The sequence below is a fragment of the Myxine glutinosa genome, chromosome 10 (genome assembly GCF_964187855.1).
Source record: "Myxine glutinosa chromosome 10, kmMyxGlut1.1, whole genome shotgun sequence".
NCBI lineage: Eukaryota > Metazoa > Chordata > Myxini > Myxiniformes > Myxinidae > Myxine > Myxine glutinosa.
The window spans coordinates 14,712,273-14,727,364 of NC_136270.1; the positions used below are offsets into that span (position 1 = coordinate 14,712,273).

The 15,092-nt window shown below is 40.9% G+C and overlaps 1 protein-coding gene across 7 annotated transcripts in view; it reads left to right on the plus strand.

Moving 5' to 3' along the window:
• Positions 1–15,092, plus strand: part of LOC137434173 (uncharacterized) — a 52,678-nt gene that overhangs the window by 1,389 nt on the left and 36,197 nt on the right. For all 7 annotated transcript variants that reach the window (XM_068126907.2, XM_068126908.2, XM_068126909.2 and 4 more), the window contains exons 2-3: positions 2,566–2,702; positions 9,875–9,928. In XM_068126907.2, coding sequence (XP_067983008.2) covers positions 2,566–2,702; positions 9,875–9,928 — 191 coding nt within the window. The remainder of the gene's footprint in view (positions 1–2,565; positions 2,703–9,874; positions 9,929–15,092) is intronic.

Here is a 15,092-nt window from a genome sequence, read left to right on the forward strand (position 1 = left end):
ACTGGCTCATGTATTCCGTTGGATTTTAGTGACTGGCTCATGTATTCCGTTGGATTTTAGTGACTGGCTCATGTATTCCGTTGGATGTTAATGACTGGCTCATGTATTCCGTTGGCTGTTAGTGACTGGCTTATTTAATCTTTCAATGTTAGTGACTGGCTCATGTATTCTGTTGGATGTTAGTGACTGGCTCATGTATTCCGTTGGATGTTAGTGACTGGCAGCTCTATTCTGTTAGATGTTAGTGCCCTGTTCGTGTATTCCGTTGGATGTTAGTGACGGGCCCATGTTATCGGATACATTTGAATAACTGGTGCCTTTGTTTTGTAGAGTTAAATATAACAAATAGTTACGGGTGCATATATAGGTTCTCGTGGATGTTATTCATGGGTAGATATGCTTTGTAGTGTGTTATCGATTTGGTGATGTTATAGTGATTGGTAAATTTGTTTGTGATGGATGGACCTCTTTGATTGGATGCTCATGATGGGTGCATATATGTTCTTCTGGAATATAGTGATTGATATAATTATGTTCTTCTGGATGATGGTGAATATTATTCTGCTGGATGTTAGTTGATACTCTGATGGGTTTTTTTGTTGTTGAGTTTTTGTATAAAGTCAAGGCTCGTGGAAGAGCTAGAACACAGAACGTATCAGGACGCAACAGAACAACAGGAACAGCAGAAAGAGAACTGCAGACTGAGAGAGGAGGAAAAACGAACAGCAGGTTTGAGGGACAAAATAGAGGGAGACTTTGACAAATGAGGGACGTGTGGTCGGGAAGGACGCACGGGGTGGAAAAGATGCACACAGAGGCAAACTCTCCGGAAGGAGGGACCACGGCCCTGAATGGGGGATGTAAGCTATGCTGGTGATATTAACTGTGTTAGGGATATGAATGGTGTTAGTGATATTAACTGTGTTAGTGATATAAACTATGCTAGTGATATTAACTGTGTTAGTGATATAAACTATGCTAGTGATATTAACTGTGTTAGTGATATAAACTATGCCAGTGATATTAACTGTGTTAGTGATATAAACTATGCTAGTGATATTAACTGTGTTAGTGATATAAACTATGCTAGTGATATTAACTGTGTCAGTGATATTAACTGTGTTAGTGATATAAACTATGCTAGTGATATTAACTGTGTTAGTGATATAAACTATGCTAGTGATATTAAATGTGTTAGTGATAAAACCTATGCTAGTGATATTAACTGTGTTAGTGATATAAACTATGCTAGTGATATTAACTGTGTTAGTGATATAAACTATGCAAGTGATATTAAATGCGTTAGTGATAAAACCAGTGCTAGTGATATTAACTGTGTTCGTGATATAAACTATGCTAGTGATATTAACTGTTTTAGTGATATTAACTGTGTTAGTGATATAAACTATGCGAGTGATATTAAATGTGTTAGTGATAAAACCAGTGCTAGTGATATTAACTGTGTCCGTGATATAAACTATGTTCGTGATATTAACTGTGTTAGTGATATTAACTGTGTTCGTGATATAAACTATGCCAGTGATATTAAATGTGTTAGTGATAAAAAACCTATGCTAGTGATATTAACTGTGTTAGTGATATAAACTATGCTAGTGATATAAACTATGCTCGTGATATTAACTGTGTTAGTGATATAACCTATGCCAGTGATATTAACTGTGTTAGTGATATTAACTGTGTTAGTGATATAAACTATGCCAGTGATATTAAATGTGTTAGTGATAAAACCTGCGCTAGTGATATTAACTGTGTTAGTGATATGAATTGTGATAGTGATATTAACTGTGTTAGTGATATGAATTGTGTTCGTGATATTAACTGTGTTCGTGATATGAATTGTGTGAGTGATATTAACTCTGTTAGTGATATGAATTGTGTTAGTGATATTAACTGTGTTCGTGATATGAATTGCGTTCGTGATATTAACTGTGTTAGTTATCTTAACTGTGTTAGTGATATGAATTGTGTTAGTGATATTAACTGTGTTCGTGATATGAATTGTGTTAGTGATATTAACTCTGTTAGTGATATGAATTGTGTTAGCGATATTAACTGTGTTCGTGATATGAATTGTGTGATTGATATTAACTCTGTTAGTGATATGAATTGTGTTAGTGATATTAACTGTGTTCGTGATATGAATTGTGTGAGTGATATTAACTCTGTTAGTGATATGAATTGTGTTGGTGATATTTACTCTGTTAGTGATATGAATTGTGTTAGTGATATTAATTGTGTTAGTGATATTAACTGTGTTAGTGATATTAACTGTGTTAATGATATTAACTGCTGCATGTCACTATGTTCGTAATATTAACTGCTGCATGTCTGTGTTAGTGACATTAACTGCTGCGTGTCACTGTGTTGGTGACATTAACTGCTGCATGTCACTGTGTTCGTGATATTAACTGCTGCGTGTCACTGTGTTAGTGATTAAAGGATATGTTCTGCGAAATAACAATGATTACTCGAACATTCTGCTGGATGTTGGTGATTAATAGATATATGTGATGGGCGGATGCCATTGTGTTCAACGCCATCCAGGTTCTTGCTTTTCTTCGCTGTCATTGCTGTTGTGATCCAGTTCGGACAATCCTTTGACTCCCACGAATCCACGGAAAACACAGACGAATCTATTGAAGACTCACACGAAACACAGGATCCTCGTTCTCATTCGCATGGTAGGTTTGAGAATGACCTAACCTAGTAAATCTTGGGTTTAAGAAGAAAACTGATAACTAATACATTTTACTAATTAATTCTGACTTATTTATAAACTTTCATTGTTTCATGTGTTAAACAGTTTTACTACTCGGGAAAGAGGATTGTTTTAGCTGTGTGCATAGCAACCGTGTATAGCAACAGTGCAATGGTGTTCGTCAGTTTTCCAGCTTTATTACGTCATGTTTGGCTGTTTGCAGATTCAGAACAACGTCATCGTCATTCGCTTTACGTCATAGGATTAAGAAGTAAACACAAACACGGTTTTCCGTGTTATCTTTGTCCACAAGACGAATTGATTTGATATCAAAACGTTCCTTCAACTATGATGCATTTGGTAATCATTACCTGCCAATTCCAATTTTGAGTTTACTTTTAATATTTGACTTGAAGTCTTATGTTAAGTCACCTTTCGACCTTCCCTATCGTTCAGCCATTTGGAGATTGCTCCAGATTGAGCTCCAAAAACTATGTAATAGGATTACAATGGGGGATTCCAAGTATTGTTTGACTACTCGTTGACGTGCTTTGCACACAGTGGAACTGCATCACCAACTGGCAATCCAGCACCGATTACGTCATAAAGTCAGGTTCACTATGTCAATAAATTATATTTCGTTCAAAATCATGGTAGATTAGCAAACCTATACATTTTTGGAAAGGTTATAGCATAAGGAAACTAAAAATCAATGTTTACATTTGGAGAGATACCTGTATGGCGGCCATTTTGGATTTTCAAAATGGCCACTGTAAAATACATATTTTGTTCTATTTCTGCCTCTAATTACCCTAAAAACTTTTTAAAATATACTCAACCTATATTTTCAGGGACAAGGAATCCAATGAAAGTATCAAATTAGTGCTATGGGGAATGAATGGTAAGACACGAATCAAAGGTTTTGAATTGCAAAATACTGTCTTTATATTCGCGATAAGTTGCATAATCAAATACATGTTATCATTTTGTACAGGCAGTTAATAACATCAAAATGTGTCACAATAATTCATATCACCAAACATACACAGGCAGTCAGCAAAATCATATATACACATGCAGTCAGTATAACTTCACATCTACACAGGCAGTCAATGACAAAATATACACAGGCAGTCAATGGCATCAAACATACGGTGCAAAAACCTTTTTGCACCTTTTTGCACAAAAAAGGTGCAAAAACAGATCCTTGCAACTACAGACCAATCAGCCTGCTCCCAATTATCAGCAAAGTCATGGAATCCATCATTGCTTCGGATATGAAATCTTTCCTCTTCTCCAATGGGTTGATCTCTGATCATCAATTTGGTTTCAGACCAGGTCACTCTACTCTGGACATGCTGCTTCTGTTGTCTCAACAATGGATGGAGGTCCTCAATGCCAAACAGGAAATCAGAGCAGTCTCCCTTGACATATCACGTGCCTTCGATACGGTCTGGCACCCAGCTCTGCTCACCAAACTCTCCTCCTATGGTATCCATGGAAATCTCCATGCATGGCTTGCGGACTTCCTCTCTGGTCGTAGTCAACGTGTGGCCCTGAATAGATTTCTCTCATCTCCCCTTCCTGTTCAGGCTGGAGTTCCCCAAGGCAGTGTGCTGGGCCCTGTGCTTTTTCTGGTCTTTATCAATGATCTCTCCGACTCTCTGGAAAATCCTCTCGACCTCTTTGCTGATGACTCCACTCTCTGCCGCTCCATTCCTCTTCCCTCAGATTGGCAGTCTGCAGCCTCCTCACTCTCTGAAGACCTGGAAAAATCACAGACTGGTCAAACAAGTGGAACATGTCTTTCAATCCTGACAAATCTCACACTCTTACTATGTCTCTCCGAAAAGATCGACTGGACAACCCTCCCATCTACTTTCTCAACAATCCTCTCCAAGAAGTTCTGTCGCTCAAGCTTTTGGGTCTCACTATCTGCCATGATCTTTCTTGGGAAAACCACATTTCCAAGCTGGCCTCCAAAGCCAGTCGCCGACTGGGCATCCTCCGTCATGCGAAGTCCTTCCTAGGCACACCTGAGCTCCTCACCACATACAAGGCTTTCATCCGCAGCTCAATGGAATACTGTTCTCCCCTATGGGCTGGTGCTCCTGCCTCACACCTGGCTCGGCTTCACGCTGTTGAATCCAAAGCTTTCAGAATCATTGGAATCTCCCGCGATGAAGCTATCTCTGAGGGCCTTTCACTCACTCACCGCAGGCAGGTAGGTGGTCTTTCTGTCTTCTACCGACTCCTCTCCGGCCTTGCTACCCCAGCTCTCTCTGTGCTCTGTCCCCCAAATATTCCTACAGGTCGCACAATATCTGCCAGCCACCCTCTGATGGTTAAACTGCCGAAATCTCGGCTCTCTGCTCACCTTCACTCTTTCATTCCTCTTTTCTCCCGCCTCTGGAACAAACTCCCACACTCACTTCAATCACACTCCTCCCTCCAGGTCTTTAAAACAGCTGTTCACCACCATCTCTTATCTTCCCCCATCCAAAACCTTGATCTTTTCTACCCCCACTGATTCACCCCAGATCCACCTTGTTTGAAATTCCAACTTCTTTCCTGGAAGTCATGGCAGTGTCCATATGTTTTATACCTCTCCCACCCCCCACCCCCCCCCCCCCCCCCCCCTTTCCCATGCCTCCCCCCAAAGCCCTCTCCCTCCCACAGTTCTCTCGATGTCTCCATGTCTCTCGGTCCCTGCTCTCAAATGTTGTGTTTGTGTCCTTCCCCCTCTCTCCCCATCTTGTCTACCGCTCCCGATGTTATTTGTTTTATGTGTCTGTTTGTCTTTCTGTGTGATTAATGTTCGCTCTTTCACGAGCCTCGATCTTGCATACAAAAAAAAATAAAAAAATAAAAAATACACGATTACAGAATATGCCATTTAGAGTTCGTCATCACTGTCCTGTGTGTCGTATCCGACAATATAGTCCGCTTCGTTTTCACAGTCCGTTCCACACAAGCAAAGGTCGGTCAAATTGATTGGCAAATCGAATTGGTCGAATGGTCGATCGAATCGAATTCGATGATTCGAATCGAATCGAATCGATCGAATTGGTCGAATGGTCGAATGGTCGATCGAAGCGATTGGTCGAATGGTCGAATGGTCGATCGAAGCGATTGGTCAATGGTCGAATGGTCGAATTGGTCGAATGGAATTGGTCGATTGGTCGAATTGGTCGAATCGAATTGGTCCGAATTGGCAAATGTAAACATTGATTTTCAGATTTTCCATGTAATAACGTTTCCAAAAATGTATAGGTTTGCTAATCTACCATGATTTTGAACGAAAAAACATAGTGAACCTGACTAATACCAATTAACAAAGTTTTGGTCATAAGTTAAATTTAATAACTCTGTGAAACATGGACCATGTTTTACACCCATTTGACAATTAGCGTTTTACCCAAACATTGAATGGTACTGCTTATTAAACAAATACTTTGTGGAGTTACTGTAAGCTCACATCACCTATTACATTTTGCTTTTTCATTTTTCATTTTGTTTTATCAACGTTTTCGTTTTTGCGTTGTAGAGTTTCTCTTAACGTTATTACCCTCGCCTGAGCAGATGGTATTGCATTTGAGTCCGTTTGTTTGTCTGTCTGTTTGTCCGCACAGAATAAATATGATTTTCTCTGCAACCGTTGGTCCGATTGACAGGAAATTTTCACCATAGGTGCAACTCCACCGGTAGAATTTTAAAATAATTATGACGTCATAGGTCACGTGGTTCGGCCGCCATCTTTGAAAAACCGAAAAACTTTGCACCTCCATATCTCTGAAAGCGCTGAATATAAAAAAATTGAGACATGGCTCATTGTAAAGAACTCTGAATGGGGAATAACATATGTTAATGATGATGTCATAGGTGCCTCCATTATGACGTCATAATTCGACATGTACAAAACTTCATCCTATCAAGATGAAATATCATGAGCGTCATGTAAGTATAAATTGATGGAGAAAAAAAATGATGACGTCATCGGTCACGTGTTTCAGCCGCCATCTTGGAAAAACCGAAAACATTTGCACCTCGATATCTCCGAAAGCGATGCACAGAAAAAAATTAAGACATGGCTCATTTTAAAGAACTCTCCACGTGGAATAACATCTGTTAATGATGATGTCATAGGTGCCTCTATGATGACATCATAATTTGACAAGTACAAAACTCCTTCCGATCAAGATGAAATTTCTTGAGCATACTCTAGGAATAAATTAGTTAAGAAAAAAATAATGATGACGTCATCGGTCACGTGGTTCGGCCGCCATATTTGTTTTAACACAAAAGCCTTTAAAAAAACACTGAAAATACATCCTGGCAAGGGGTTGCAATCTCTGATTGTCAGGCTGAACAGTTTACGTTTTGTATATTATTGATAGGCCAAATCTGGATCCGGACCTGAATCAAAATCGAATTGGCTTGTTCTTGTCACCTACACAACGGATCCACCAAATTTACTCATAATCCGTCCACAACTGTTTTTGAAATATCGTGCTGTACTGTATGTCTCTCAATGTTGAAGAATCGTTTTGAAAGAATGAAGATCCAGATCCGAATCTTCCCCAAAATCGACTTGATTATTCCTTGTCACAAACCCGATCTGTCCACCAAGTTTCGTCCGAATCCATCCACAACCTTTTGAGATATCCTGTTTACAAACAGTGCTGAACACACAATCTCTGTCCACCCTTGGTGGCGGAGGTAATTACCTATACATCCAAGATTTTCTAAAAGCTTTTCTTGCATGCCCATAGTTAGAAAAGATATACAAAGGCTAGGACCATCAGAAAGATGTTTTAAGGCATCTTCCTAATAAAATCTTGTAAGGTAAAATACTGACCCGAGGACCTCCAAGCCGATATAGGGACAGTTTTGTAATCGGTCTCCCATAAAACATTACACAGGTTTAAATGCTTAACTTATTTATGACTAGCAGAAGTACCTGGCATTGCCGGGCGGGGGGAGGGGAAGGGAGGGGGAAGGGGAGGGGAGGGGAACGGGGGGGGAGGGGAGGAGAGGGGGGGGAGGGGAGAAGAGGGGGGGGGAGGGGGAGAGAGGGGGAGGAGGGGAGAAGAGGGGGGAGAAGAGGGGGGGAGAAGGGGGGGGAGAGGGGGGAGGGGAGGGGGGGAGTGGGAGGAGGGGGAGGGGGGAGGGAGAGGGGGGAGGGGGAGGGGGAAGGGGTAGGGGGGGAGGGGGAAAAGGGAGGGGGGAGGGGGGAAAAAGGGAGGGGGAGGGGAGAAGGGGGGGAGGGGGTAGGGTGGAGGGGGAAGGAAGGGGGAGGGGAGGACGGAAGCTCTGCCGCTCGGAAGCTCGGGAGGACGGGGGGCTTCTGCTTCTGCTGCTAATCCCTCCCCCTCCCCCTCCTCCCTCGCACAAATTACACCGTGAAGGCGCAATGGCCATGTCTATGCCACAAATCAAGTACGTGAGCGAGTTGGGCGCACTGAATTGAAAATATATAGAACGCTCATACTCCGTGAAAAGGTGAAGCCGCCATGTCGCCATCTTGGTTAGCATGACTCGACCAACTCGCTTTCGCGGATCTCCTTTGTTTTGAACGTGTGAATTACGTGCGAACGCGTAACTGTTAGTTTATGGCGGCAAGGAGCATCACGTGATCGCTCTGAGCGAATCAGCACGCTGCTCTGCCACCTGATCAGATTCCGTGTTTAATATTCCTCGCTGAAATGCGCTGAGGTAAATATGAATAAAAAATATGGATCTCGTAAAGATGAAAGAAAGAAAAACCTATGTGGTGTGAATGGCAATGTTCCTCGCTGAAATGTGAAAAAACGCAATCGCTTTTCGCTCTGAAATACGTGCGAACGCGTAACTGAGTTAATGGTGGCAAGGAACATCACGTGATCGCTCTGAGCGAATCAGCGCGCTGCACTGCCACCGGTCAGATTCCCGTGCATAATATTCCTCGCTGAAATGCGCTGAGGTAAAAATATGGTAAAAGAATATTATGAAATAATTTTTTTTAGGTCGGCCATGTTCTTCCCAGGCTCAATGGCCATGTCTATGCCAAATATCAAGCACATGAGCCTCTCCGTTTAGGAGTCTATCGGTAACATTACACACACACACACACACACACACACACACACACAAACTGTGTTTTATATATTATATAGATTCCGATAAGATCATGACACTGAAATAAATTATTATAGCAATTCAAAAGTTTTGTCATCAACAAATTTGTTCTAAAATGTCTGAAAAACGATAACAGCAGAATTAGTCGAATGATATTCTTCCACAATGAACACTAGGTCACCTGTTCTTCACTGGGATGTTTTCATCAATCAATCAACCTGGACCAAAGCAGAATATAATCGGAACCTCTCCGAGTTGCCTTTTCTTAAACTTTTTAAGCATTTTAAAGGTTGATTGTATAAGCATTTAAAATGGTGTCACTTCTGATGCGACACACTCTGTAGTTTTCGAGGCAGTCCGGTGAATTTGTGCTACAGAAAGGTACAGTATTTGATAAAAAAAAGTTATGAATTTAAATAAATTGAAGGTTTTTTACGTCGTATTCATCTTTAACGGTTTAAACAGAAGACATTCCGAAAGTTTTTTTATAATCTTGAAATTATTACTCTTTTTAACGACCCCAACTGATTACACGAGATGTTCTGAAAAGATCTACCAAGAGGAAACTCGCAATAATCCAAGACACCAGCACGTATATATATATATATATATATATATATATTATGTCTGAAAATGCCGTGTGTGGCAGGATGGCCTAGAGGTACACACACTCACCTCTGAGCTGTTTAGCCTCGGTTTGAATCCTGACCCAGCTATAAACTACCATCCTGGTATTTCACAGGCAGGGTGATTCATCAATGTGTGTGCCGTCCCTCAGATGGACGTTGAACTCGGCATCATGTCTGCCAGCATTAAGATTTGGACGAAAACCATTCCAAGGCTGACCCCACAACAATGTGGGAATAAATTGAGCCTGCTAAAGTAGTAGTAGTAGTCGTAGTAGTAGTAAATATTATGGCTTATTATTTTAATTTTGGGTGTCTTGGAGTATTGTGAGAACTTTCTGAATGTCCCACATGTTTTATTTCTAACCTCCTTATCCTGTGGCCAAGACAGTATGTGCTACTTATGTTGCAGAATCAGTTGAGTTGATTTCATCAGAAAGCAAGTCATGTGAAAAGCAAGATCACTGTAAGTTCAATACCAACCCCAAGCACAACTCTTAACACGTATTGCACATACACTACAATCGAAACCCACATCAACATTTGAACAACTTCATTATTTTATTTTATTAAATATTTTTACCTCCGCCACCAAAGGTGGATGGAGGTTGTGTTTTCACCCCTGTCTGTTTGTCTGTCTGTCCGTCCGTTTGCCCGTTTGTGAACAAAATATCTGAAAAAGTTATGGACGGATTTGGACGAAACTTGTTGGACAGGTTGTGTGTGTGACAAGGAAGAATCGATTCCATTTTGGTGAAGATCCGGATCCGGATCCGGCTAGTATAATGTTTAAGTGATTCTTCACCTTTGGGAGATTGGGCCAAAAACGATACAAAGCAGGATATCTCAAAAAGTTGTGGATGGATGATTTTGACTAAATGTGATTCTGTATTGTGATTTTCTGGTCTACTCTGGGATACAAAACGTAAACTGTTCACCTGGCGAAGGTATGCTCTCTACTGAGTGCCGTTCTAGTTACTAGCTGAAGTGCCCGTCTATGACCTGTGATGAGTAGTAAAAACAGGAAGTCCCCGTAAATACTATAAGTATTCTCTTTCAGCTCATATAACCATGTTCTGTCATCGTTGCATTCTTTAATTGGTTTCAAATTGAATTATTTTGTGTGATATCTTTACATTATATATCAATATTTATATATATATATATATATATATATATATATATATATATATATATATATATATATATATATATATATATATATATATATATATAATATATATATATATATATATATATATAATAATATATATATATATATATATATATATACATATATATATATATATATATATATATATATATATATATATATATATATATATAATATATATATATATCTTTACAATTGAATTCGAGCTTCAGTTCAAAAAAGTCATGTGCACATTTTAGTTTATGAAAAATGCAATCCCTGGAGTTTCTGCGAACACAGACACACACACACACACACACAGACACACACACACACACACACACCATAGCTCCATTATAGTATAACTAGGGCATGCCCGTTACCTATATATATATCTAAAATTTATATCCCCCCCCTCTATTTACATGAAATGGTTTGGTCCGGTGGCAATCCCCCCCCCTCCCCTCTATTTACATGAAATGGTTTGGTCCATTCGCAAAGCCAAAGCGAACGGCTTGCGAGTACGGTGACAATCCCCCCCCCTCTATTTACATGAAATGGTTTGGTCCAAAGCGAACGGCTTGCGAGTACGGTGACAATCCCCCCCCCCCCCCCCCCTCTATTTACATGAAATGGTTTGGTCCAAAGCGAACGGCTTGCGGAGTTTGGTAAAGAAATCGCCATAGCTCGGTAACTACTTGTCCGATTAATATGAAACCTTGAAAAGGCACATCCTCGGGTCCCCAGCAATATACCTGGCAAGTTTCAAGTATATCGGACCCGTGGTTGTCGAGAAACAGCGGTCACAGACAAACATACAGACATACATACACACAGAGATTACTGGAATTATAGATAGACTAGGGCATGCCCGTACTATATATACAGTATATCTAAAATTATATCCCCCCCCTCTATTTACATGAAATGGTTTGGTCCAAAGCGAACGGCTTGCGAGTACGGTGACAATCCCCCCCCCCCCCCCCCCTCTATTTACATGAAATGGTTTGGTCCAAAGCGAACGGCTTGCGGAGTTTGGTAAAGAAATCGCCATAGCGTGCACAAACGCGCAGGAAAGCGAAAGAATCGCAAATTAGTTTTAATTAGTTTTAAAACATAGTTTAACGCCAACATAGTTTGCCAACGTGAAATAAATGAATACGCTCTCAAATGTGCCGTCCGAGGCAGAGTCTGTTCGGCACGTTCGGCACACGTGATAGCTCGCTGCTCTCTGATTGGTTGAATCGTTTTTTGGACATAGCTCGGTAACTACTTCTCCGATTAATATGAAACCTTGAAAAGGCACATCCTCGGGTCCCCAGCAATATACCTGGCAAGTTTAAAGTATATCGGACCCGTGGTTGTCGAGAAACAGCGGTCACAGACATACATACATACATACATACATACATACATACATACATACACACAGAGATTACTGGAATTATAGATAGATTACCTCCTCCTTCGACCGAGGTTATGTTTTCACCCCTGTTCATCTGTTTGCCTGTGAGCAGGTTATCTCAAAGAGTTATGGACTGATTAGGGTGAAACTATAGATGGACAGGTTGTGTGTGTGTGTCAAGGACGAATTTGTTCGATTTTGGTGAAGATCCGAATCCGAGAGTTTTTTTTTTTAAAGTGATTCTCCACAATTGAGAGATGGAGCCAGAAATGATATTTCAAAAGGCTGTGGCCGTGTTATGACAAAACTACATGAATGAGTTGGTTAGGTGACAAGAACAAGCCGATTAGATGTTTGTTAAGGACCGGATACAGATCCAGCCTATCAGTGGGATACAAAATGTATACTGGTTAGCCTGGTGGAGGTATGTACATACTCTACCGAGTGCCGTTCTAGCCACGATTGTTACGAGCAAGATGCCCGTGCCTGCACAGGATTCTAAATGGGGTAGGGATGGAGGCACCAAAAATGCAAATGGCGTCTTCTGTCATCGAGCCGGCAAGCTGGGAGAAACAATTCACATTTATTGCCATATCTGATACAATTTAAATGCAATATATTTATTGCCACATCTGATATTATTGCAATTTATTGCACCATTTGAAACGGTTTGTTCAATTTACGTAGTTTTTCTTGTCTAGGGTCCATCATAAAAAATTGTATTGATGTCAAAGCCAGTGAGCAATTGGAAATTAGTAGTAGGATTTTTTTTTAAACCACCGTTTAGAGGCCATTTTTCCCCGCAAAGCGGGGGGTTGGCCTTTTCGGGGACCGTGGTTGTTGTTGTTTTTTGGTCCCCTTTTTTGAAGCAATGTTTTATGGCCAGATGCCCTTCCTGCCGCCAACCCTGTTTGTCACCTTTTTATGATAAACAGGGAATTACCAATGTACTGGTACTCAATTTGCCGACCTCGGAAGGATGACAGGCTGAGTCCCCCTGGCGTTAATGCAGCGATCGACCGGGATTCGAACCCAGGATCCTTGGTTTTTATCCTAAGCTGGCACCCTAACCGCTAGCCCAACACCAGGGACTGGAAAGGATTAAAGGTAGATAAAATAAAAATTCAAAAACTGAGAATAATGATACTTTTTGTGGACAACGTTGAGGCTCGTTGAGGAGCTAGAACAGAATGTATCAGGACTTAACGGAACAAACAAGGAACAGTATGGCGACAGAGGTGGGTTGGAGGAAGGGGAACACTTCAACAGATGGGTCGAGGGGAAACATACAGGGGGACTTGGGGGAAATAAGGGATGTGGGGAAGAATGAGGGCCAAGGGATGACACATGGGATTAACAAAATGGATACAGCTGCAAAATTCCAGGAAGGAATAACTTTGAACTTGGAAATAGGTGGTGTTGGGGATGGTTAATGGGAGTATAAATGATTATGGTTATGGATGGGGGTTCCAGATGGGCATCTGAGATGATGCTGAACAGCTGTCTTGAAGCTCTGGAGGGAAGATCTGATCATTATTGAATTTTTCACTTTAGATATTCACATAACAATTACTGTAAAGCACAAAATTTAATTTGGTGTCTTTATCAAAATTTATTGTTACTGTCGGTGAAACATCACATGCTTATTACAGCCAATCATGAAGCCTACAATGCCAAGATAAGTTTGTTTCCACATAAAAAAAATTGTCATGGGGCAGCAGAATAGTTTAGTTGGTAACGTGCTCGCATTGAGATGAGATCCATTATTTGGTCGCACAATGAAAACGACTGTGCTGAAGCACCACCAGGGGGAAATGCACCTTGGAGCATGTCTTCCTTTGTATGGGGTATTGCTATGAGGGACGGAGATAGGTACAGTACCACATGGTACTTGCTAATTTCACACTTGTCCTTGTGATCCGTGTGTGATTCGTTTCCATTCTTACACCAGCAGAATGGACTTTGTTTAAAGAATGTAAACTTGTCAGAAGATTGTGGAAAGTACAAATATCAACCTTGCATGATGAGAGGTGCAAGTTTGCTTGGTTTTCAAAGAACTTGTGCTGTGACCAGCGGAAGCGGTGGCTTTTGGACTTGTGCCTTGTCGGTTAGCCAATTGGGGTGCTTGAAGCCAGATGCCCTCCAAAGATTAAAACAAACGATTTGAATGGTGAGATTAAAGTCACCGAGGTCAAAACGGTGCTAGAGGGCCTACTACCTTTTGGCCCTACCAAAGCTTTCGAAGCGATTTTGTATAAGGATCAGATTATATAAACTAGCAACGGTACCCGCCCTATGGGCGGGGCTTCAATTGGGAGGCCCAAATGAAAAGGTAAAATATCAGAAATTGAAGGCTTTTTTATTTTAAACGATTTATATAAATATCCGTTAAATCATATCACACGCAAATCATCAAAATCTAAACAGTATTTGTAGAATTTCAATAAAAGCCACATCACTGTTCATATCGGTAAATATTATTCCATCGTGTTTGGAAAAACTGGAAAATTGGAAAATTGGGGAAAAATTGGAAAATTGGGGGAAAATTAGAAAACCAATATAGCCTATTTTACTCCAGGGGGTCCCAGGATTACCCACCCAAAATTTCGTTGCGATCGGTTCAGCCGTTTTTGCGGTACCTGGGAACAGACAGACAGACATTTGGTGAATTATAGTAAGATGAATATCAAACTCAAAATATAGTATTGTCTTCCTCTGAGATCTTTTGAGCCTTCTGCATTCTTTGTTGTGACTGCAAATCTCCAGTGACTCACTGTCACTGCTCCTGTCATGAGCTCCAATACCTGGCAGGTCAGAGCAGCATTGGGCATTGCTTGAGAGGGGGAATGACAGACGGTCGAGCCGAGCGCTCTAACAAGGAGCACTCGAGCTTTCTGGATACCACTCATAGGCACAACCTGTGGAGCAAAAGGCTCTGCATGGAATCTCTGGATGTGAAGGAGGTGGCTTATCCATATGAATATGTGCTCATTCTCATCACGTGACGGAGCCTGTTTTCTTTCCTCAAAGTTGTGACTTTCTTGTGAACATCTCATTGATACAAGTTTACTG